The sequence below is a fragment of the Scyliorhinus torazame genome, chromosome 2, assembly GCF_047496885.1.
Source record: "Scyliorhinus torazame isolate Kashiwa2021f chromosome 2, sScyTor2.1, whole genome shotgun sequence".
NCBI classification, from domain to species: domain Eukaryota; kingdom Metazoa; phylum Chordata; class Chondrichthyes; order Carcharhiniformes; family Scyliorhinidae; genus Scyliorhinus; species Scyliorhinus torazame.
The window spans coordinates 239789542-239812936 of NC_092708.1; the positions used below are offsets into that span (position 1 = coordinate 239789542).

The 23395-nt window shown below is 47.3% G+C and overlaps 1 protein-coding gene across 1 annotated transcript in view; it reads right to left on the reverse strand.

Annotated features, from left to right (window-relative positions):
- The window catches only part of fntb (farnesyltransferase, CAAX box, subunit beta), a 145936-nt gene that overhangs the window by 44758 nt on the left and 77783 nt on the right, over nt 1–23395 (reverse strand). The window contains exons 7-8 of the mRNA XM_072485483.1: nt 13961–14047; nt 4273–4402 (exon numbers count right to left, since the gene is read on the reverse strand). Of these exons, the coding sequence (XP_072341584.1) occupies nt 4273–4402; nt 13961–14047 (217 nt within the window). The remainder of the gene's footprint in view (nt 1–4272; nt 4403–13960; nt 14048–23395) is intronic.

Here is a 23395-nt window from a genome sequence, read left to right on the forward strand (position 1 = left end):
ATGTCATCCTCTTTTTCAAATCAATCTAAGGCCTTGCCCTTTCCAATCAGAGTACTCCTTCAGCCCCACAACCCTCTGCTAATTCGGGCCTCCTGAGCATCCATGATTTAACCGCTTCGCCACTGGTGGTTATACCTTCAGTTGTCAAGGTCCTAATCTCAGGAGTACCTCATCTCACTTTCCTCCTTTAAGACACTTCTTAAAACTAGCTCTTTGGTCAAGTGGCTAACTACCCTAATAGTGCTTATTGCCACATTTTGTTTTATAATGCCCATGTGAAGTGCCTTGGGAAGTTTTGTTACATTCACACAGTACCGTTAATGTAGGTTATTGGATTTTCTGCTCACGATATGGTCTCCTCTCTACTGAGGAGACCAAGCACGGATTGGGTGATTGCTTTGTGAAATATCCCTGCTCAGTCAAAAAGCTATTTTAACTCCCTGCCTCATTCGTGGTCTGACCTTTCTGCTCTTGGCCTTCAACAATGTTCTAATGCACCTCATGGAAGCTGGAGGAATAGCACTGCATCAATAAGACACTTTATACCCTTCCGGCCTCAACCTTGATTTCAATAATTTCAGATTATAAGATGCGCTCCTGCACATTTTTACAACAGTTGTTGATAATAATTTTACTATGCTGTACACTTTCGTGTCTGGGATTTTTGGGACCAAGTCATTTCTGGATTGTGGAATTTTACAAATTATAGAATGACTTCAGAATGCCTCACTACAAGTGTGTGAACTGGAAAACAACACCGATATAAATATTCACCTGAAAAATTAAAACAGAGATCAAACATTATGGGAGGAATTCTTCGGCCTCTCCGCCGTGGGGGGATGGTACGCCATTCGCGGTCGGTGGAATCCTCTGGTCCTGTCACTGTTGATGGAATTTCCCATTGATCCCAACCCATGGCTGTCGATTGGCTGTCAGGCAGAAGGCAGAGAGTTGGGATAAAAGGTTCTTTTTCGGAATGGCAACCGGTGACGAGTGGTGTCCCGCAGTGTTCAGTGTTGGGGCCACAGCTGTTCTCTTTATATATTAACGATCTAGATGACGGGACTGGGGGCATTCTGGCTAAGTTTGCCGATGATACAAAGATAGGTGGAGGGGCAGGTAGTATGGAGGAGGTGGGGAGGCTGCAGAAAGATTTAGACAGTTTAGGAGAATGGTCCAAGAAATGGCTGATGAAATTCAACGTGGGCAAGTGCGAGGTCTTGCACTTTGGAAAAAAGAATAGAGGCATGCACTATTTTCTAAACGGTGACAAAATTCATAATGCTGAAGTGCAAAGGGACTTGGGAGTCCGAGTCCAGGATTCTCTAAAGGTAAACTTGCAGGTTGAGTCCGTAATTAAGAAAGCAAATGCAATGTTGTCATTCATCTCAAGAGGCTTGGAATATAAAAGCAGGGATGTACTTCTGAAGCTTTATAAAGCCCCATTTAGAATACTGTGAGCAATTTTGGGCCCCACACCTCAGGAAGGACATACTGGCACTGGAGCGGGTCCAGCGGAGATTCACACGGATGATCCCAGGAATGGTAGGTCTAACATACGATGAACGTCTGAGGATCCTGGGATTATATTCATTGGAGTTTAGGAGGTTGAGGGGAGATCTAATAGAAACTTACAAGATAATGAATGGCTTAGATAGGGTGGATGTAGGGAAGTTGTTTCCATTAGCAGGGGAGACTAGGACCCGGGGGCACAGCCATAGAATAAAAGGGAGTCACTTTAGAACAGAGATGAGGAGAAATTTCTTCAGCCAGAGAGTGGTGGGTCTGTGGAATTCATTGCCACAGAGGGCGGTGGAGGCCGGGACGTTGAGTGTCTTTAAGACAGAAGTTGATAAATTCTTGATTTCTCAAGGAATTAAGGGCTATGGAGAGAGAGCGGGTAAATGGAGTTGAAATCAGCCATGATTGAATGGTGGAGTGGACTCGATGGGCCGAATGGCCTTATTTCCGCTCCTATGTCTTATGGTCTTATGGCGCCAGGAAACTGCGGACACAGGTGTGCCGCTGGCAGGACCAGAGGATCCCACCGATGTGAATAGCCGGAAATTCTGCCCTATATTGCAGCAATAAAAAAGTGTTTTATTTATCCAAATAATCTATTTTAGTTCTTCTCCCAAAGTAAACCAAAATGATGCTAATGGCAGGGAGGCATTAGAGTATTAAAAACTTAGGATATCTAAGAAATGGATTGAAAATGAAAATCCTAATTTCAACCGGGAAGAGAGAGAGGTGGCGGGGCCTGTGCAGTGTGAGCAACAAACTCTTCTGTACTGGACTCGGCTATGAGAGGTAAGAGTGATTGTAACAGTTGGGTTCATCATCATCCCGAAACAGGTATGCGGTGACGGCTGCCCGACAGACACTTAGCGGGAAAGAATCAAAACCTGCAGAATCAAGTGCAGTTGGAGCCCATTTACCCTGATCTCCATATTTGAAGAAGGTCCTCGCCTACTTCAGCAAGCTAATACTGTAGACATCAGTGGGAACATCACCTGGCGGTTTTAGCCTGGTTTCAGTCAGGCAGATAGGGTTAAAGAAAAAATAAGTCTCTGCTTTTTTGTGGGAGAGTACAAAGAAAGTTATGGAATATTGAGTTCATGCCCTCTCTAATTGTTGCACCATCAGATCAGTCGAGTGGCGAGTCCATGAAGTTGCTTGGGTCTGTTCAAAACATTTGAGGACAATTTGTATTTCTGCATCGTACATTTTCAGATTGGGGAGGTTAGTTAATAGCTATTACTATTTATACCTCATATGAACACAACTTTTGTTACTCGTCTCATCAACAGCTACTTCTACCTTGCCCCACCACTCTTTTTCTCATCTGATCTCTGTTCTGATGGAAGATCATCAATCTGAAATGTTAACTCTGTTTCCCCCTCTACAGATGCAGCCTGACCTGCTCAATTTTTCTAGCATTTTCTGTTTTTAATCAAAATCTCTAGCATCTGCACCAATTTTTTCCATTTATGGATATCCCATTGTGCTTCCTTAGATCTCAGGGCAACTTACTGTGCCTTGTAACTGACCGTTCAACTCAGAGAAACAGAGGTTACTCTCTGTCCATGCCCCTCATAATCTTGTACACCACGATCAGGTCGCCTCTCAGTCTTCTTTGCTCCAGCAAAAACAACCCAAGCCTATCCAACCTCTCTTCAGAACTTAAATGTTCCATCCCAGGCAACATCTTGGCGAATCGCCTCTGCTCCCCCTCCAGTGCAATCACATTCTTCCTATAATGTGGCGACCAGAACTGCACACAGTGCTCCAGCTGTGGCCTCACCAAAGTTCTATACAACTCCAACATGACCTCCCCGAACAGAACTTACAAATTCATTCCAGACTCAAGAATTCTGTATTTTTCCTGCCATAAATATTACAGTGTTGACTCTAGTGCTAGTCACAAGTATGTCACCCTTCTTAAAAATGAGTATTACATTTGCCAAACTCCAATCCTTCCAGGAATCTAGGTCCAAGAGTGGACAAGGATTTCAACGTGAAATAGTTCATATCTGGGAAATGGACTCAAGGAAACATCATGAGGCAAATTGTGAAGATATGACTTCAGACCAGGAGAAAGTAAACAAGTCAGTTGCGATTGATGTAGAACATGGTTTTAAATCTTTTTTTGGCAACTTTTGAAACAGTTGCCGCCCAAAGGTCAAATTTGACTCAGTTCAAGTGACAGTCACCATTTTCTGGGAAAGAAAAAAATCTCCACAGTTGCTAAAAATAATCCCAGCTCCATTAGGTTTCGATAGATTTGAAAGCTTGAGAACAAAAATGAACTGCCATTACTGCAATTTGTTTGTCCTTTGCGATCATCCAGAATTCTCTGTGAACCAGTAGATATCTCTCTTAAAATAGCAGAGATGATTAATATTTACTGACTGGAGTAAAAATGCTACTGTGGGTTATGGCAGACTACACTTAAAACAATATAATTTTCATAGAGATGTATAGCAGTAGTTATGAATTTTGGAATAATTGAAAATGGAATCAAAGAAACTCAATTGAGGATCAAAAAAATCTCAAAATTAGATATGCTGGTCTGTCACTATTGTTGACTAGATAATAGTTCAGTGCTCCAATATGGTAGAAATATGATAGTAGCCTAGATGTCCTATGGCCAATACCAAGGTAGTCTGGAAGAAGGAGCCAACATTTAATCAAATTGGTGCATTCAGAGAGGCATTAATATTTTTAAAAATCACGCCAACAAAAACAAAATGCCGAGACATTCTTACTTACTAACAAAGTTTTGAGGTCCAGCATCCATTCCTTTTTAAGGATGACCATGGCAGCCATGCCACAGAAAGTGTAACCACCATGGGCTTCCATTCCAGGTACACCACCAATCCCACCCTCCCAGTTCTGACACCTGCAAAGGAAAACAAAGTAGATATTCACAAGCAATTAAGCATTTTCCCTCTGAATTGCTCATTTCCGTGGGGCGTGCCAAGGCATAGGCTGCAAGACAATGCTGAGTTTTCTGGTTCAACATATCCTATAAACGGTGGGTTTTCAGCCTTTTGCTTGAAATGGTCAATTTAAAGCACTGAATCCTGAACTTCTCCAAAATCATGCGCAAATTGCAAAAACACTGCCTCTCAAAAGAAGAGTTAATTTCTTTGCAATCTATTTTCCCCCTCCAAATACTATGATAGGCTTAAATTTGCAATTATTTAACTTGCATTTTACTTCACACATTATTGTGAACAAATTTCAAAGACCGATTAAAGACACATTCCCTTATATATTTTAAAAAACCTACAACATAATAGTTCAGAGACTTAACGGGATACTTGACCCCCTTCTAACAGCAATTCCACATTTGTAGAAGGATCAGCTGAATAATTCTTAGATGCAGGAAGGGGCAGAGAGAATAAGGCAGTATGTAACTATTTATTGGGATTTCCCAATCAACTGCTACAAATGATAGTCAAAAAGGTTCAGTGAACATGGGCAGCATTTAGCTTAAATAAGATTTTATTAAACAGAGAGACGGCCCAAATTCCAATCACTGTCTCAACTGCGCTTAAGAAGTTTCTGCATTTTTTTAAGGTTCTTTGGGAGAGGAATGAAAGGACACCGGGCATCCGGTGGCAGCCATGGAGTGAGTGGTCGCACACAGGGCAGCTCCTGCTCGAAGGTGTAGAACTGAGCTCTTTTCACCCAAAAACAGGAGAAAGTTTGAAGGAAAAGTGCAGTTGAAGGAGCAGTTCCCCCTGGGAATGGCATGTTACTGGCTATCAGATCCGGCAGAAGGTGAAAGACCTGGCCAAGGAGTTGGAAGAGACCTGTGGCGCAGCAGTGATTGGAAAGATGGCGGAGGGAAAGGGCAGGCGCAGGTTGGAAAGTCTCAGATGGACAAGTTGATGGCTTTCATCAGGGAAGAGTTCCTGCAACAAAGGAAAGAGATCCAGGAGGACTGTTCGATGGCCATCGAAGGGGCTATGGCACCTCTGAAAGGCTCGATGCATAGAGCTGAGAAGTGTTTGGAGGGACAGTGGTCACAGCTCTAAGAGATGGAGAGAGTGATGTTGGACCACAGAGATCGAGTGGTGGCATTGGAGACGGAGGTGGGGCTCCTGGGAGACCTTTGCAAGACATTAAGAGCAAATGTGGAAGAGCAGAACAGGTCTAGAAGGCAGAAGCTGCGTATCGTCATCCTGCCTGAAGGAGTGGAAGGCACGAGTGCCACGAGATACGTCTCGAGCATTGGGCAGGGCTGGTGGTGGAAGGGGTGCTGTACCCAGAGGTAGATAGAATGCAAAGGTCTCTAAGGCAGAAGCCAAGAGTGGGGGAGCCACTGCGGGCAGTGATCGTAAGACTCCACAAGTTTGTGGAGAAGGAAAAGGTCATGCAGTAGGCCAGGGAGAAACTGAACTGCGAATGGGAGGGGAACAAGGTGCGGATATACCAGGACATTGGAGCGGAACTGTCAAAAACACGTGCTGGATTCAATAGGGCCACGGCGGTGCTTTGCCGACAGCAGATTAGGTTTGAGGTGCTCTACCGGCAAAACTGTGGGTGACTTTTAAAGGCTGGGAGTATTATTTTGAAACCCCAGAGGCGGCCATGACTTCAGCGAAGAGCACAAACTGGAGGAGAACTGAATTTTGATGGGAGTAGGAGGAGTTGGCACAGTGGAGTTCGGAGGACATAGGTAGTGTGGGGCTTTCTTTTCTTCCTAGGTGGAGGGTTAATGTTGGGTTGACAATTTATATCCAGGGTAATAAGTTTGAAAGCCCCTCCCCCCCTCCCCTCCCCTCCCCCCCTCTCACCCCCTCTCCCCTCCCCCTCCCCCTCCCCCCCCTCTCCCCCTCTCCCCTCCCCCCTCCCCCTCCCCCCCCCCCCCTCCCTCCCTCCCCCCCCTCCCTCCCTCCCCCCCCTCCCTCCCTCCCCCCCCTCCCTCCCTCCCTCCCCCCCCTCCCTCCCTCCCTCCCCCCTCCCTCCCTCCCTCCCCCTCCCTCCCCCTCCCTCCCTCCCTCTCCCTCCCTCCCTCCCTCTCCCTCCCCCCCCCCCTCCCCTCCCCCCCTCCCCTCCCTCCCCCCCCCCCCTCCCCTTGTTTGAATGGGGGGAGACGGCATAACATGGAACATGCAGGGGCTCAATCAGCCTGTGAAGAGATCTCGGGTCTTTGCGCACCTAAGGAGTCTGAAGGTGGATGGTCTTTCTGCAGGAACATAGAACATAGAACAATACAGCGCAGTACAGGCCCTTCGGCCCACGATGTTGCACCGAAACAAAAGCCATCTAACCTACACTATGCCATTATCATCCATATGTTTTATCCAATAAACTTTTAAATGCCCTCAATGTTGGCGAGTTCACTACTGTAGCAGGTAGGGCATTCCACGGCCTCACTACTCTTTGCGTAAAGAACCTACCTCTGACCTCTGTCCTATATCTATTACCCCTCAGTTTAAAGTTATGTCCCCTCGTGCCAGCCATATCCATCCACGGGAGAAGGCTCTCACTGTCCACCCTATCCAACCCCCTGATCATTTTGTATGCCTCTATTAAGTCTCCTCTTAACCTTCTTCTCTCCAACGAAAACAACCTCAAGTCCGTCAGCCTTTCCTCATAAGATTTTCCCTCCATACCAGGCAACATCCTGGTAAATCTCCTCTGCACCCGCTCCAAAGCCTCCACGTCCTTCCTATAATGCGGTGACCAGAACTGTACGCAATACTCCAAATGCGGCCGGACCAGAGTTCTGTACAGCTGCAACATGACCTCCCGACTCCGGAACTCAATCCCTCTACCAATAAAGGCCAACACTCCATAGGCCTTCTTCACAACCCTATCAACCTGGGTGGCAACTTTCAAGGATCTATGTACATGGACACCTAGATCCCTCTGCTCAGCCACACTTTCAAGAACTTTACCATTAGCCAAATATTCCGCATTCCTGTTATTCCTTCCAAAGTGAATCACCTCACACTTCTCTACATTAAACTCCATTTGCCACCTCTCAGCCCAGCTCTGCAGCTTATCTATATCCCTCTGTAACCTGCTACATCCTTCCACACTATCGACAACACCACCGACTTTAGTATCATCTGCAAATTTACTCACCCACCCTTCTGTGCCTTCCTCTAGGTCATTGATAAAAATGACAAACAGCAACGGCCCCAGAACAGATCCTTGTGGTACTCCACTTGTGACTGTACTCCATTCTGAACATTTCCCATCAACCACCACCCTCTGTCTTCTTTCAGCTAGCCAATTTCTGATCCACATCTCTAAATCACCCTTAATCCCCAGCCTCCGTATTTTTTGCAATAGCCTACCGTGGGGAACCTTATCAAACGCTTTGCTGAAATCCATATACACCACATCAACTGCTCTACCCTCGTCTACCTGTTCAGTCACCTTCTCAAAGAACTCAATAAGGTTTGTGAGGCATGACCTACCCTTCACAAAGCCATGCTGACTATCCCTGATCATATCATTCCTCTCTAGATGATTATAAATCTTGTCCCTTATAATCCCCTCCAAGACTTTACCCACTACAGACGTGAGGCTCACCGGTCTATAGTTGCCGGGGTTGTCTCTGCTCCCCTTTTTGAACAAAGGGACCACATTTGCTGTCCTCCAGTCCTCTGGCACTATTCCTGTAGCCAATGATGACATAAAAATCAAAGCCAAAGGTCCAGCAATCTCTTCCCTGGCCTCCCATAGAATCCTAGGATAAATCCCATCAGGTCCCGGGGACTTATCAATTTTCAGCCTGTCCAGAATTGCCAACACCTCTTCCCTACGTACCTCAATGCCATCTATTCTATTAGCCTGGGGCTCAGCATTCTCCTCCACAACATTATCTTTTTCCTGAGTGAATACTGACGAAAAATATTCATTTAGTATCTCGCCTATCTCTTCAGACTCCACACACAATTTCCCATCCCTGTCCTTGACTGGTCCTACTCTTTCCCTAGTCATTCGCTTATTCCTGACATACCTATAGAAAGCTTTTGGGTTTTCCTTGATCCTTCCTGCCAAATACTTCTCATGTCCCCTCCTTGCTCGTCTTAGCTCTCTCTTTAGATCCTTCCTCGCTACCTTGTAACTATCCATCGTCCCAACCGAAACTTCACACTTCATCTTCACATAGGCCTCCTTCTTCCTCTTAACAAGAGATTCCACTTCCCTGGTGAACCACGGTTCCCTCGCTCGACGCCTTCCTCCCTGTCTGACCGGTACATACTTATCAAGAACACGCAGTAGCTGATCCTTGAACAAGCCCCACTTATCCAGTGTGCCCAACACTTGCAGCCTACTTCTCCACCTTATCCCCCCCAAGTCACGTCTAATGGCATCATAATTGCCCTTCCCCCAGCTATAACTCTTGCCCTGCGGTGTATACTTATCCCTTTCCATCATTAACGTAAACGTCACCGAATTGTGGTCACTGTCCCCAAAGTGCTCTCCTACCTCCAAATCCAACACCTGGCCTGGTTCATTACCCAAAACCAAATCCAACGTGGCCTCGCCTCTTGTTGGCCTGTCAACATATTGTTTCAGGAAACCCTCCTGCACACACTGTACAAAAAACGACCCATCTATTGTACTCGAACTATATCTTTTCCAGTCAATATTTGGAAAGTTAAAGTCTCCCATAATAACTACCCTGTTACTTTCGCTCATATCCAGAATCATCTTCGCCATCCTTTCCTCTACATCCCTAGAACTATTAGGATGCCTATAAAAAACTCCCAACAGGGTGACCTCTCCTTTCCTGTTTCTAACTTCAGCCAATACTACCTCGGAAGAAGAGTCCCCATCTAGCATCCTCTCCGCCACCGTAATACTGCTCTTGACTAGCAGCGCCACACCTCCCCCTCTTTTGCCTCCTTCTCTGAGCTTACTAAAACACCTAAACCCCGGAACCTGCAACATCCATTCCTGTCCCTGCTCTATCCATGTCTCCGAAATGGCCACAACATCGAAGTCCCAGGTACCAACCCACGCTGCCAGTTCCCCTACCTTGTTTCGTATACTCCTGGCATTGAAGTAGACACACTTCAAACCACCTACCTGAACGCTGGCCCCCTCCTGCGAAGTCAAATCTGTGCTCCTGACCTCTATACTCTCATTCTCCCTTACCCTAAAACTACAATCCAGGTTCCCATGCCCCTGCTGCATTAGTTTAAACCCCCCCAAAGAGCACTAACAAATCTCCCCCCCCAGGATATTTGTGCCCCTCAGGTTCAGATGTAGACCATCCTGTCTGTAGAGGTCCCACCTTCCCCAGAAAGAGCCCCAGTTATCAAAAAATCTGAAACCCTCCCGCCTGCACCATCCCTGTAGCCACGTGTTTAAATGCTCTCTCTCCCTATTCCTCATCTCACTATCACGTGGATATCAGATGCACCTCTGCATGTGGGATCAGGTCAGGCTGAGAAAGGGCTGGATGGGTTAGATATTTCACTTGGGTTTTGACTCTGAAGTCACGGGGATAGCCATTTTGCTGAGCAAAAAGATGGGTGTTTTTGCATGCGAAGGAAGTGAGGGACCAGGTGGGAGATATGTGATGGTGAGTGGGGGTGTTGGAGGGGACTCCCGGTAGTGCTAGTGAATATATATGCACCGAATTAAGACAAAGTGGGCTTTGCGAGGGGGTTGTTGGGAGTGATTCCGGACTTGGCCATACATCAATTGATTATGGGAGGAGACTTCAACTGTGTTCTGGAGCCGAGGGTGGACAGGTTGAGCTCCAGATTAATGGGAAGGCTGTGGATGGCAAAGGAGCTGGGAGGGTTTATGGAGAGGATGGGTATTGTGGACCTGAGAAGGTTTAAGAACCCGGGGGAGAGGGAGTACTCCTTCTTCTCGAACGTGTATACGGTGTACTCCAGAACTGATTTTTTTTGTGGTGAGCCATGAAGTGTTGGTGGGAGTGGCGGGGGCGGAGTACGCGGGGATAGTAATCTTGGACCATGCGGGGCTGGAGGTTCAACTTAGCTCAATACGAGAGCAGAGGCCGGGCTGGAGGTTGGATTTGGAGCTGTTGGCAGATAGAGGATTTTGTAATAAGGTGGGGTCAGTGATTAAGGACTATGTGGAGTTGAACCAAAATGGGGAGGTATCAGCAGCCACATTCACCTGAAGAAGGAGCTATGCTCCAAAAGCTAGTGTTTCGAAACAAACCTGTTGGACTTTAACTTGGTGTTGTAAGACTTCCTACTGTGCTCACCCCAGTCCAATGCCAGCATCTCCACATCATCACATTCTGGGAGGCATTGAAGGTAGTGTTTTGCGGGTAGATTATCTCATTCAAGGCGCATGAAGGTAGGAAAAAGGAGGGAGGAGTACGAACGAATATTGGGAAAGATAGTCGAGGTGGATAGGGAGTATTCGAGGGCCCCCACTGCGGAGGAATTGGCGAAAAGGAAAAAGCTACAGGGACAGTTTAGGGGCTGGTTTAGCACAGTGAGCTAAACAGCTGGCTTGTAATGCAGAACAAGGCAGCAGCGCGGGTCCAATTCCCGTACCGGCCTCCCCGAACAGGCGCCAGAATGTGGCGACTAGGGCCTTTTCACAGTAACTTCATTGAAGCCTACTTGTGACAATAAGCGATTATTCTTATCATCAACAGGTTGACGACGGGACGGACGGTTTGGCAGCTACGGAGGGAGGGGGGGGTGCAATATGAATATGGAGAGAAGGCAAGTCATAGTTCGCACATCAGTTACGGAGGCATGCTGCATCCAGGGGAATATCGAGGGTATGGACAGGGACGGGGGAGATGCAGAGCCAGGGAAGATAAACGAGGCATTCAGGAGATATTACAAGGAACTGTATCGGGTGGACATGGAGGATGAAGAGGAGGATATGGGGCGGTTCTTAGACGGGCTGGAATTTCCACGGCTGGATGGAGAGAGGAGGCAGGCGCGAGAGGAGCTTTTAAGGCTGAAGGAGGTAATGGAGAGTACAAGAGGAATGAAGTCAGAGAAGGCCCGGGACCACATGGTTACCCGGCAGAATTTTACAGAGTTTGTGGCAGAATTGTACCACACCTACTGGGGGCATTTAGCGAGGCGTTGGAGAAGGGAGAGCTGCTGGAGACAATAACACAGGCGACGATTACACTTATACCAAAAAAAAGGAAGGACCCATTAGATTGTAGGTCATTCAGGCCCATATCACTGTTAAACATGGACTAAAAGTGCTGGCTAAGTTAGTGGCGGGGCCCGGGTTGGTTGCGGAGGATCAAAGAGGCTTTGTGAAGGGCAGGCAACTCTCAAGCAATATAAGGCGAGTATTGAATGTGATCATGAACCCATCGAGAGGACGGGTACTGGAGGTATTGGTGTCTATGGACGCGGAGAAGGCATCTGATTGGGTAGAGAGGTGGTACCTGTTCGAGGTCCTCGGAAGGTTTGGGATAAAGTTTATGGCATGGGTGCGTCTGTTGTGTGGGACCCAGGTGGCGAATGTACAGACCAATGAGGTGAGCTCACGGAGTTTCGGGTTGCACAGGAGAATGAGGCAGGAGTGCCCGCTGTGCCGCTATTGTTTGCACTGGCGATACAGCCCTTGCCGATGGCCCTTAGGGGGTCAGCAGAGTGGCAGGGGATTAGGAGGGGGAGCAGGGAGAACCGGGTGTCGCAATACGTGGATCACCTGCTATTTTATGTGTCAGAGCCACAGGAGAGTATGATGAGCCTATTAGAGAGGGTTGGGGCCTTCTCATGCTACAAGCTGAATGTGAGGAAAAGTGAGGTGTTCCCTGTGAATGAGTCGGGTCAGAGAGCTACCATTTTGGGTAGCCAGGGATAGGTTATGGTATTTGGGGAGCTAGGTGACAGGAGAGTGGGCGGTGCCACACAAGTGGAACTTAACAAGGTTGGTGGAGGCGATAAGGGAGAGGGAGGGTTCATGTGGTGAAACTGAATGTCCTTATTTATATTTCAGATGCTTCCGATTTTTATTCCGAAGGCTTTTTTTCAGAAGTTGGATACAGTCATTTCGGAGTTTGCATGGGCGGGAAAGGTGCCACGGGTGAAGAGGGCACTGCTGCAGAGGCAGAAAACTGGATTGGCGCTAACGAACTTGCTGCATTACTATTACTATTGAGCGGCGAATGTGGAGAAGCCGAGGCGGTGGTGGGAAGGAGAGTGGGTAGAATGGGTTAGGATGGAGGAAGAGTCCTGTAGGGAGTCCAGCCTGGGGGCCATGGTAACGGCAGCGCTACCGCTGGCACCAAGGAGATATACGGAGAACACGGTGTACAGTCCACGATTAAGCATGGAACCAGCTGAGGAGACATTTTAGGATAGAAGGGATGTCGGTGTTAACGTCATTATGCAAGAACCACGGGTTTAAGCCGGGGACGACGACAGTATGTATAGACATTGGAAAGAGGTGGGGCTGGTGAGGGCGAGGGATTTGTATCTGGAAGAGAGGTTTGCAAGCATAGAGGAGCTGAGGGAGAAGATAGAGCTCCCGAGGAAAGTGAATTTAGGCATTTACATGTAAGGGACTTTGCACGGTAGGTGTGGAAAGGGTTTCCCAGGATGCCGAAGTGCCTTATTAGAATGGCTGTTTCTTCCGGACGCGGAAGGGAAGAGTAGGATTGGGGACATATATGGATGGCTGGGAGCGCAGGGGTTTGCGCAGCGGTGAGGATCAAGGAGAAATGGGAGGAGGAGATATGTTGGGGAGTGTGGAGTTTGGCAATGCGTAGGATGAATTCAACCTCCTTATTGCGAGGATGAGCGTGATACAGTTTAAGGTGGTACACAGGGTGCACATGACTCCAAGGAGGATGAGTGGGTTCTTCTAAGGAGTGGTAGACGAGTGCGAGAAGTGGGCGACGGATCAGCGAACCACACACGTGTGTTCTGGGGCTGTGAGAAGCTGGAGAGATACTGGGCGGGAGTGTTCGATACACTAGCAAAGATTGTGGGGGAGGAGGTCAGGCCGGACCCTATGGTGGTGACCTTCGCGATATCGGAGAAGCCGGAGCTGATGGAGGGGAGGAAGTCCCATGTCATGGCCTTCTCCTCTCTGATTGCCCGACGGAGAATTTTACTGGAATGTCGGTCAGCAACGCTGTCGGGAGTGGCTAGAGGATCTATATGATGTGTGTTCCCCGAATTATTTATGTTTTGTAACTGCTTAAATAAGTTTGGAATAAAATACATTTTAAAAAAAAGAAAGGAGAATTTTCTTCACAACAGTTCATCTGCTGTTCCTGCTGTGCTCAGTTGATCATGGGATGCAATTAAGCAGGATTCCCATCTAAGGGGACAGTGGAAGTGAGTAGAGGATCTTCGCATATCTGAGCAGTTTGAACATAGACTTCACACATTACTTGATTATTGAGAAGCGGGATGCCAGCAATACATTTTGAACGTCAAGGCTGTTAATTCACAATTTTGAAAACAACTGATTGTCTATTGATTTTTCTCCTCTGAAAGATACTGACCTTAACACCCACTCAGGTGTCCCTTCAAACAGTGTTGGTGTGATGATGTTTGTTAAGGATGCAACAGATGCCGCACAGTAGGTACTCCTGGAAAATAGCAGAAGTGAATTTGCCTTCTGCATCATTTAATCAACAATGCTCAAAATCAATAGGGAACATTCTAAAATAATGAATTTTTAATTTTTATTCTTCATATCACTGCTGTCAATAATTTATCAAAAAAGGGAGTTAAGTCTTTGAACAATGTATTTCCCTTGCAAATGCAGTTTTAAGCAGGCAACAATAAATGTATGAGCTAAACTTCCTATCCATTAATAATTTGATTTACATCCTTTGTATTGTCAGACTCAGTAGGCCTTACACCCCAGCCAAGACTAGCAGCATTATTGTAAACAAAAAGATAATTACTGTGAAAAATGCTTACTCCTTTACACCAATTTTATAATTACAGTGCAACGCTGATGTCATTTCCATTTTGAACAAAGTTCTGTATTCATCAGCGCCGATGCACTCAACATCATATACTCCCTAACTGACAAGTGATTTGAGGAACAAAAGTCCCCAGAACTGGTCTCAGCAATACAGCTCAATCCCAAGCTCCAATATTGCAGCCCACCAAATAATAGAAAATGGCACCTCTTCCATTTCAACAGCTATCCTTAAAGCCTCTCGAGAAAATTGCAAAAATGAACAGCAATTTTATGCTCCAAACTGACTACTCAATCAGAGCAGTCGACGAGACAAATTCATTCTGCAAAAATCTCATGCAATGATGTAATCCCCCCAACTCTAGTCCTTGAAGTGAAGGAAGGAATGTTAACCTATTCCTCTTCACAAATCTGCTGGAATCTGCTGACTGAGTCAGATGAGGAGCCTCTGGACTCAGTCATTCCTCAGTTGCTGGAGCTGCAAAGACAAGCTCAGGAACATCGGGGGGGGGGGGGGGGGGGGGGGGATGGGGGAGATGCCTGCTACACTCCTCAGATTGCAAGGCACAATGGAGGAGTCTGTCCACCTTCAGACCAAGCTGATAGTGCCGACAGCGGGATCTGCACTCCATTGCGGAGATATTTGTTGCCATCCATCACTGCGAGAGGGAGGCATGGCTTCTTGAACTCACTTCAACTGTCCCTGCCTAAGAAAGAGGCAGCTGGGGGCCTTTAAGTATGAAAGGGAGGAGGATCAGCAGGTGGACACCCCGGAGCGGTCCACCCAGATGACTCCAGAGTGTCCGGCCCATCAGAATTCCCTCTTCCTATGACTCCATCAGCTCCAGCTCCACAGGCCGAGGGGGGTGGCATTGCCACACAGCAAGATCCCAAAACAAGGCTGAGGTCCTCAAGGTCTCAGCCCTCCAGAAGACATCCCCAAAGGAAATCACAGACAACAGGGTGAAGCACTCAATGGACCACCTCTGCTGTGGAGATTGAAGATGTCCAAGGTGTAGCAGCAGGGTTAGAAAGGTCAAGGTGGTGTAGTTGCACAGCGTGGGCACGAGTATTAATCACTTGTACATTATGTTGACCATTATAAATGTACTCCCAAAAAGGTCTTAGTGTCTATGGCTCAGTGCTATGAGCAGTCTTTGTGTCAGTCAGATGTAAAACCTTGGTTCCTGCACAACATGAAGCTAAGTTTCGCAGCCCAGGGCCCTCACCCATGTGTAGTGTGTAACTTAGCACACAATGTCCAGCTTCAAAGTCATTCTCCACATCAGTGATGCCTCACCTTGATGTTTAGCTTGTGGTTGTTGCAAGAACCTCCTACCCAAGAGTCGCAGGGTTTCTTGATGTTCAGTGTCTACTCTCAGCAACTTAGCAGCAAGCCGCCCCACCCACACCCTGCCCTCCAGCAAGTGTAGTGTTGAATGAAACAGGTGATGGAGTCTGCCAAAGTATCATGCATTGTTAAAGTCTATGTGCCCATTGTATCACAGCTGTATCTCCACAAAATGACCCTTTTCAGAGTGTAGTGTGCCACACTCAGCCAGACATGGGTCAGAAGCAATGTGATTATCTCAGGTCTGTCGTCACTGCATCTCATCATCATCCTCCTGGAATCTTGTGGTTACGAGGGCTTAACAAGCATGCCTGCTCACTGTAATGGCCTCATCGCCTGCACGTCCACCTTCCAGGACCTCAGCACCCTCATCTTCTTTGATCTCTGCCTCATCGGAAGAGATTTTCAGTTGTTCCATCTCCTCATCAGGTTCTGCAGCGCACAGCAAGCCACAGTGACGTGCAACACCTTCTGGGGAGTGCAATGGAGTGCTCTGCCAGATCCGTTGAAGCACCAGAACCTCATGTTCAGGATGTCTATGGTGTGCTCCACCAAACTCCAGGTTACTGCATGAGCCTCGCTGTACTTCGCTCAGCAGGAGTTGGAGGCCGCCATGTAGGCGCAATCAGCCACGTCCTTTGTGGGTAGCTCTTGTCCCAGAGGAGCCAATCCTGCAGCCTGGTGTTGTCTCTGGAAGATGTCAGGGATCGGAGATCTGCTGAGAATGTATGAGTCGTTGACGTACCCACAGTACCTTGCACAAACCTACATGATCCATTTGCTATGGTCACAGACCAGTTAGACACAGAAAGTAGAAGCCTTTCTGGTTCACATACTGAGCTGCTTGTTGCCAGAGATATTTAAGAGCTACTTGATTGCAGTTGATGGCACTGTGCACCTGTGGAAATCTGGATATTGCTGCACGTCCCAGTGCTCTTGCTACTTGGATTGCGGGATCTCTGTTAAAGTTGAGAACGGTTTGCCTTGGCAAAAACGGCACCCGTGACCTTGTGGATATATCTATGTGTGGAGGCTTGCACAATCCTGCACAGATCCCCAGTGGAGCCCTGGAATGATCCATTGCCATACAAATTGAGTGCAGTGGTCACTTTCACTGCCATTAGCGTCACTTTGGCACCAAATACTGAAGAAGGTGGCATGTGTGTGAACAGCTCCCTTAACATGCAGAGTCATTGGCACCATCTTGATCACCTGAATGTAGTACATGCACTTTTTGGGCCTACAATCGACGGCTCTCTAGGGTTCATCCTCTGCGTACGGAGAAGGCCCTGCCGCCCATTGGTCTTAAGGGTTCTGCTCCTGCCTTTAGCGAACCAAGTGCTGCTGTTGTCTTCTTCTCCATCTTCTCTTCTGCCTATATGTAATGAGGCAGACCACAAGATCACTAAGCTCCATCTTCCTGACAGTCTCCTCACTGCAGTATCAAATAGAGAGATCCAATGGTCACCATTTTCCTGCTAAGGACATCTCCTTGTCAAGTCATTGCCAGGGGCTGTCTCTCAAGGCCCCTTTATGAATTCCAGAGAGTCCTAGAATCATAGAATGCATACAGTGCAGGAGGCCATTCAGCCCATCGAGTCTGCACCAATTCTCTGAAAGAGGACCCTAGGCCAGCTTACCTACGCTATTCCCACAACCGCATAATCCTATCCAACCTGCACATCTGTGGACACTAAGGGGCAATTTAGCATGGCCAATCTACTTAGCCAGCACATCTTTGGTCTGTCGGAGGAAACCAAAGTGCCCAGAGGGAATCCAAGCAGACATGGGGAGAAAGTGCAAACTCCACACAGTCATCCAAGTCCGGAATTGAACCCGGGTCTCTGGCGCTGTGAGGCAGCAGTGTTAACCACTGTGCCACCATGCTGCCCTGGCACCACATGGATGCCCGATATTTAGTGCACATCATAATTGACCAAAACCCCTGCCACCACCTCCTCACACCACATGACTGAGTGGCGACAGCTTCTGTCACCAACTACATTCTGAACTCTCATCTCAGGCGTTGTCCTAATCTGCACTCCAAGGCGTTGTGTCTTGCTTGGACCATGAGATGGACTTCTCAATGGATACTTCAAAGCAAGGGATTAGGGGCACACCCCTTGGTCTGTTTTCTATGCCCACCTTTCCAGGGGGATACTCCAGCTTGTCCAGTCGCTCAATAATTCTGCAGCACCATAGCACTCATTTCATTTGGAAGTCTGCACATGAGGGGTTAAATGTGGAGCAGCCATCATTGGCACACTCAGAAATTAGTGCTGCTTGAGTGGGCACAATTGCCTGACTCGCCTGACCCCAAGCATTTCAACTGAGCTTAAGCTAAATGATCTCAGTTGCAAAAGACTGTTCATCTTTGACATGCTTTTCAGTTGCCCAGCTGTTTTCACACACCCCATGTGTTTGAGGGCACGAAGAAGCTGCTGTGGAGACTTCCCGATGGCGCCCCTGACACCCCCCCCCCCCCAATCGCCCAAATCCAGAGCTGCTTTGTTGCATTGGAATTCTTGTGAGCACTGCGCTAAGTTGTGAACATTCACCTCTGGAGTTCTCCTCAAAGTTCAGATTGGCACCTGTGCATCTCTGAAAAGCAGTTGTAAATCACATTGTTCTAAAGTCACGCATTTAAATTTGACGTGGCGGGGGAGGGTGGCATGATTCCAATGTGTGGCCATGATAATGAGATGTAAATACATTAAAATTAAACTTCTGACCTGACCTTCAACAGTGGGAAACATGGCCCGTCATTTGTGGTGGTGGTGGTGGTGATGGTGAGAGAGAGAGAAGAGAGAGAGAAGAGAGAGAGAGAGAGAGAGAGAGAGAGAGAGAGAGAGAGAAAGAAAGAAAGAAAGAAAGAAAGAAAAAGAGAGAGAAAGAAAGAGAGAAATAAATAAAGAGAGGTAGAGAGAGCAAGAGAGAGAAGTCGTTTCATGGATTTACATTGCCGCGAAATGCGGGAAGGGCCGAGACGCAAGACGTTCCAATCTCACCACCGAACACACAAGTCCCAATTGGGCGCGGAAAATCCCAGCCAAAATCACATGATTTGACAGCCTGTATCATTGCCAGTGAACAAGTGCCAATGTGTATTATGCTTCACCCTGGTAATGAAACATTACCAGCTATGATGTGTTTACAGTTTCACTTGAGTTCATAGGGGACGACCTATGGAGTGGTTCTTTGCAATTAGCATTGAATATGTGGTGCAGCTGAAAATCCTAACCACCCTCAAATGGTTTCTTGCTTTTATTGTGCTTCATAATTCAAGGCGAAAGAAAGCAAAAGAGTGAATGAGACAGCAAAGTGGCTATACCTCAACAAATCAGATTCACATCTCCAAGATGCCTCGAGTGGAAAAGGCAAAACTGGAAAGGCTGTCATCCATAAAATGAAAAGGTGTCAAGTAAATATATATTTATGTGGAAGGTGGGTACTGAAACCAAACATTCTTCTGACGTGGCCAAATTGGTGTGCTGATAATCCAATCAACACAATAAAAGACACTGAGATGCAGATTAATATCCTTGATTTTCCAGGATTGCTGCTGTTGACTGTTATCGTTAAGATGTGATAAGTTGAAGCCTGGAGATGTCACATGAATGCAGTAAACGTCAAAGAAGCAAATTAAAAACTGCTGCATTCATCAAATAAAAGCACCGTGAAGTTCAGACTGATACATTTGCTGCAAGGGGAACATTATTTTCATACAAAATTCAGAATGTGCATCAATCCAGATTCCTCCACCACTGGGTATGCTCTACCCTCACAGCAGGGCAGACCAGAAAAATTGGAAATGTGGTATACAATGGGGAGGGAGCGACCCTGGGAGTACTCAGCATTGACTCCAGACATCAAGAGATTGCATAGTGTCAGGTCAGAGGCAAGGAAACATCCTGCTGATTTCTAACTACCATCCTCCCTCAGCTAATCAGTAAGTAATTCTTCATTGAATACCACTTGGAAGGAACAATGCGGATAGCAAGGGCACAGGATCTACTCTGGGTGAGAGGTTTTAATTTCCATCATAACAGCAGATCGATAGCACAGGCCGGAATTTAACTGTGGTCTAGGGTGGGAAAGAGGGCAGACCGCCAGCGGCCTTGCCAGGTTTCTCCGCCATATTTTCAAACACTGTGAAAGAAATGGGAAGGGTATTCCCCACGATATCATGCTGGCCGGGCAGGCTTTTTGAAAGATTGGTGCACATTTTTAAAAAAGGGCTCCTCGATTTAAAAAAAAACCTAAATCCCCACCTCCACCATGGAGCCCCCGTTGGAACACTCCACCCGCCCCCCCCAACCCCTCCACCGCAGTGCCCTCAGTGCACTCACCTGCCACGGGTTCTGTCCGCCAGGTGCACAGGATGGGAGACCTGTCATGATTCACGTCGGAATTGGACAGTTGAAGGTTGGAGATTGGCAGGGGGTTGTGCCACTAGTACTGACTGGTCTGGCTGCGTTTTGAAGGGCACAGCTGCTAGACTGAACTTGTGATAGGTGGAGAGAGAACCAATAAGAGGAAAAAACTTACTTGGCCTCGTCCACACCAAGCTATCTGTCACTGATCAGTCACCCATGACAATATTGATAGAAGCGACCATTGCCCAGTCACCACGGAGACAAAGTTCAATCTTCACACCAAGGACACCCGTTTTTCAGTTCTGTAATATTACTTTGAAGATAAATGGGATTGATTCATAATAGATCTAGCAGCTCAAAATTGGACAACCATGAGACAGAGTGGATGGTCAGCAGCAGTGGAATTTCATTCTACCAAGATCTGTTATCTCACGGCGTGCACATTTCTCACTCTACCATTATCATCCGATCAGGGGTCTAATCCTGGTTCAATGACGAGTGTCAAAGAGTATGCCAGGAGCAGCTTAGACATGCTAAGGAGTGGAAGCAATGCACTACAGTCAAGAGTCAAGAGGTGCCGCTGATAATGGGTCAGATCAAAGTTCTGCAGTTCAGTCACATCCAATTGTAAATGGCAGTGAACAATTACAAAGCTCAAAGGAGGAGGAAGAGGCTCCATCAGCATTGCAATCCTCAAGATCGGCGCAGGCTTGGAGGGCTGAAGGGCCTGTTCAAATGTTGTACTATTCTTTGTTCAACTACGAGTCCAAAAGACAAGTCTGAAGTGTTCACAACCATTTTCAGCCAGAGGTGACACGTGAAGGGTCTATTTTAGTCTCTGCCTGAGGTTTCCACATAACAGATCTTCAGCCAACTGGATTCATTCCACACTATATCAAGGTTCGGATGAGCACACTGGGCTATAGGCTCTGATGACTTCCTAGCTCTAGGGCTGAAGACATGTGCTACAAAACTAGCCGTTCCTCTAGCTGGGCTGCTACAGCAGAGCTACAACACGAGCATGAGAAAATGGAAAGTTTCCCAGGTCTGCTTTTTCCACACAAATCCAGTCTGCCCAATTTCTTGCCCATCAGCAAAGTAATAGAAGGATTCATCAGAAGTGCGATCGAGCAACACTTACTCAACCATAACCTGTTCAATGATATTCAGCGAGGGTTCTGCTGTTCACAGGTATCAGCTTGGGTTCTGCCAGGACCGCTCAAGTCCAGACATCATAGATTACATAGAACATACAGTGCAGAAGGAGGCCATTCGGCCCATCGAGTCTGCACCGACCCACATTAATCCCTCACTTCCACCCAATAACCCCTCCCAACCCTTATGGACACTACGGGTAATTTAGCATGGCCAATCCACCTAACCTGCACGTCTTTGGACTGTGGGAGGAAACCGGAGCACCCGGAGGAAACCCACGCGGACACGGGGAGAACTTGCAAACTCCGCACAGACAGTGACCCAGCGGAGAATCAAACCTGGGACCCTGGCGCTGTGAAGCCACAGTGCTAATCACTTGTGCTACCGTGCTGCCCATCATTACGGACTTGGTCAAAACATGGGCAAAATAACTGAATTCTTGAAGTGAGGCAGCGTGACTATGCTTGACACAAAGGCAACATTTGACTGAACGGGGCATCAAGGAGCCAGAGTAAAACGGAAGTCAACGGGAATTGGGGGCAAACTCTCCACTGATTGGACTCATGTCCAGCACAAAGAAGGATGGTTGTGGTGTTTGGAGGTTAATCATTTCAGTCCAAGGACACCACTGCAAGAGTAATTCAAGGCAGTCTTCTTAGCCCAACTATCTACCAGTGACTCCTCTCCATCGCAGTCAGAACTGGAGATGCTCGCTGATGATTGTACTGTTAAGTGCTACTTATAGTTCCTCAGATCATAAACACTCATACTCGCTTGCAGCAAGACCTGCACAAAATCAAGGTTGAGACTGGTAAGTGGCAAGTAACATGTGTGCCACTTAAGTGCCAGGCAATGAACATCTCAGGAAGGAGTGTCTAATTAAGTCCCCTCGATACTCAATGGTATTGGAGTTGTCGAATCACCCATCAACAATAATCTGGGGGTGGTCACCATTGGCCAGAAACTTAACTGGAGCAGTCATGTAAATACTTCTGTTACAAGAACAAGTCATCACTACTCCCTAGAGCTTTCCACCATACACAAAATGCAAGTCAGGAATGAGATGAAATAACCTCAACTTACCTGGATGTGTGGAGCTCAAACACTCAAGAAGCTCTACAACATCCAGGAAAAAGTAGCCTGCTTGATTGGTACTATACCCGCCACCTTAAACATTCACTCCTTCTAGCACCAGTATGCACCACCTACCAGATGCACTACAGGAAATCACCAAGGCTTCTTTGACAGCACCTTCCAAATCCATGACCACAGCCACCTAGAAAGGGCAAGGGCAACTGATGCCTGAGAAAACACCACCTGAAAATGTCCAAATCATGCACTATCCTGATTAAGAAATATATCGCTGCTTTCACCATTGCTGGGAATTCACTCTCTGTAAGTACTATTGGTGTACTTACATCACATTAACTGCAGTGGTTCAGCTCAATCTTTACCATCTTTCTATCCATGCCAATTATGCCAACTCATGCACTCCACCCACCCCTCATTGCCCCTCATAACCTCTATGCCAATCCACAACACCTCGCTTACTCACATGGCACTTCATAGCTCCTACGCCCTTCATGTCAACCATGGGCAGACCTCAGGAACAATGGCAAGATGAAATAAACAAAGTTCTACTTTTTTATTGCAGATATCACTATATTTAATAAACACTCCCATTGATAACATTTAAAAAGACCTTAAAGTACTTAATCCCTAATAAAACAAGCATTTCCTTCAGGTATTTAATCTCTTAAAAAACAAGCATTTTTATTAATAGCCCCACATTAAAGACAGCAAATCTCTTTAGACCAACTTGAAGCTGTCAAGCAAACAGAAGTTACAAGCCCCACGCTGTGATAATCATATGGACTCTGCAGGTCACCCATGGAGCCTGGTCCCGCCGCTAAGAACATGTTGTGATTTACGCCGGCGGGACCCGCCGAAAACGGGTGGCCACTCGGCCCATCGCGGGCCGGAGAATCGTCGGGAGGGCCGCTGCCAGCAGCTGCCGACCGGAGCGCCACGATTCCCATCCCGCCAAAACCCTGGTGCCGGAGCATTCGGCAGCCGGCGGGATTCACACCGCCCCCCCGGCGATTCTCCGACCCGGCGGGGAGGT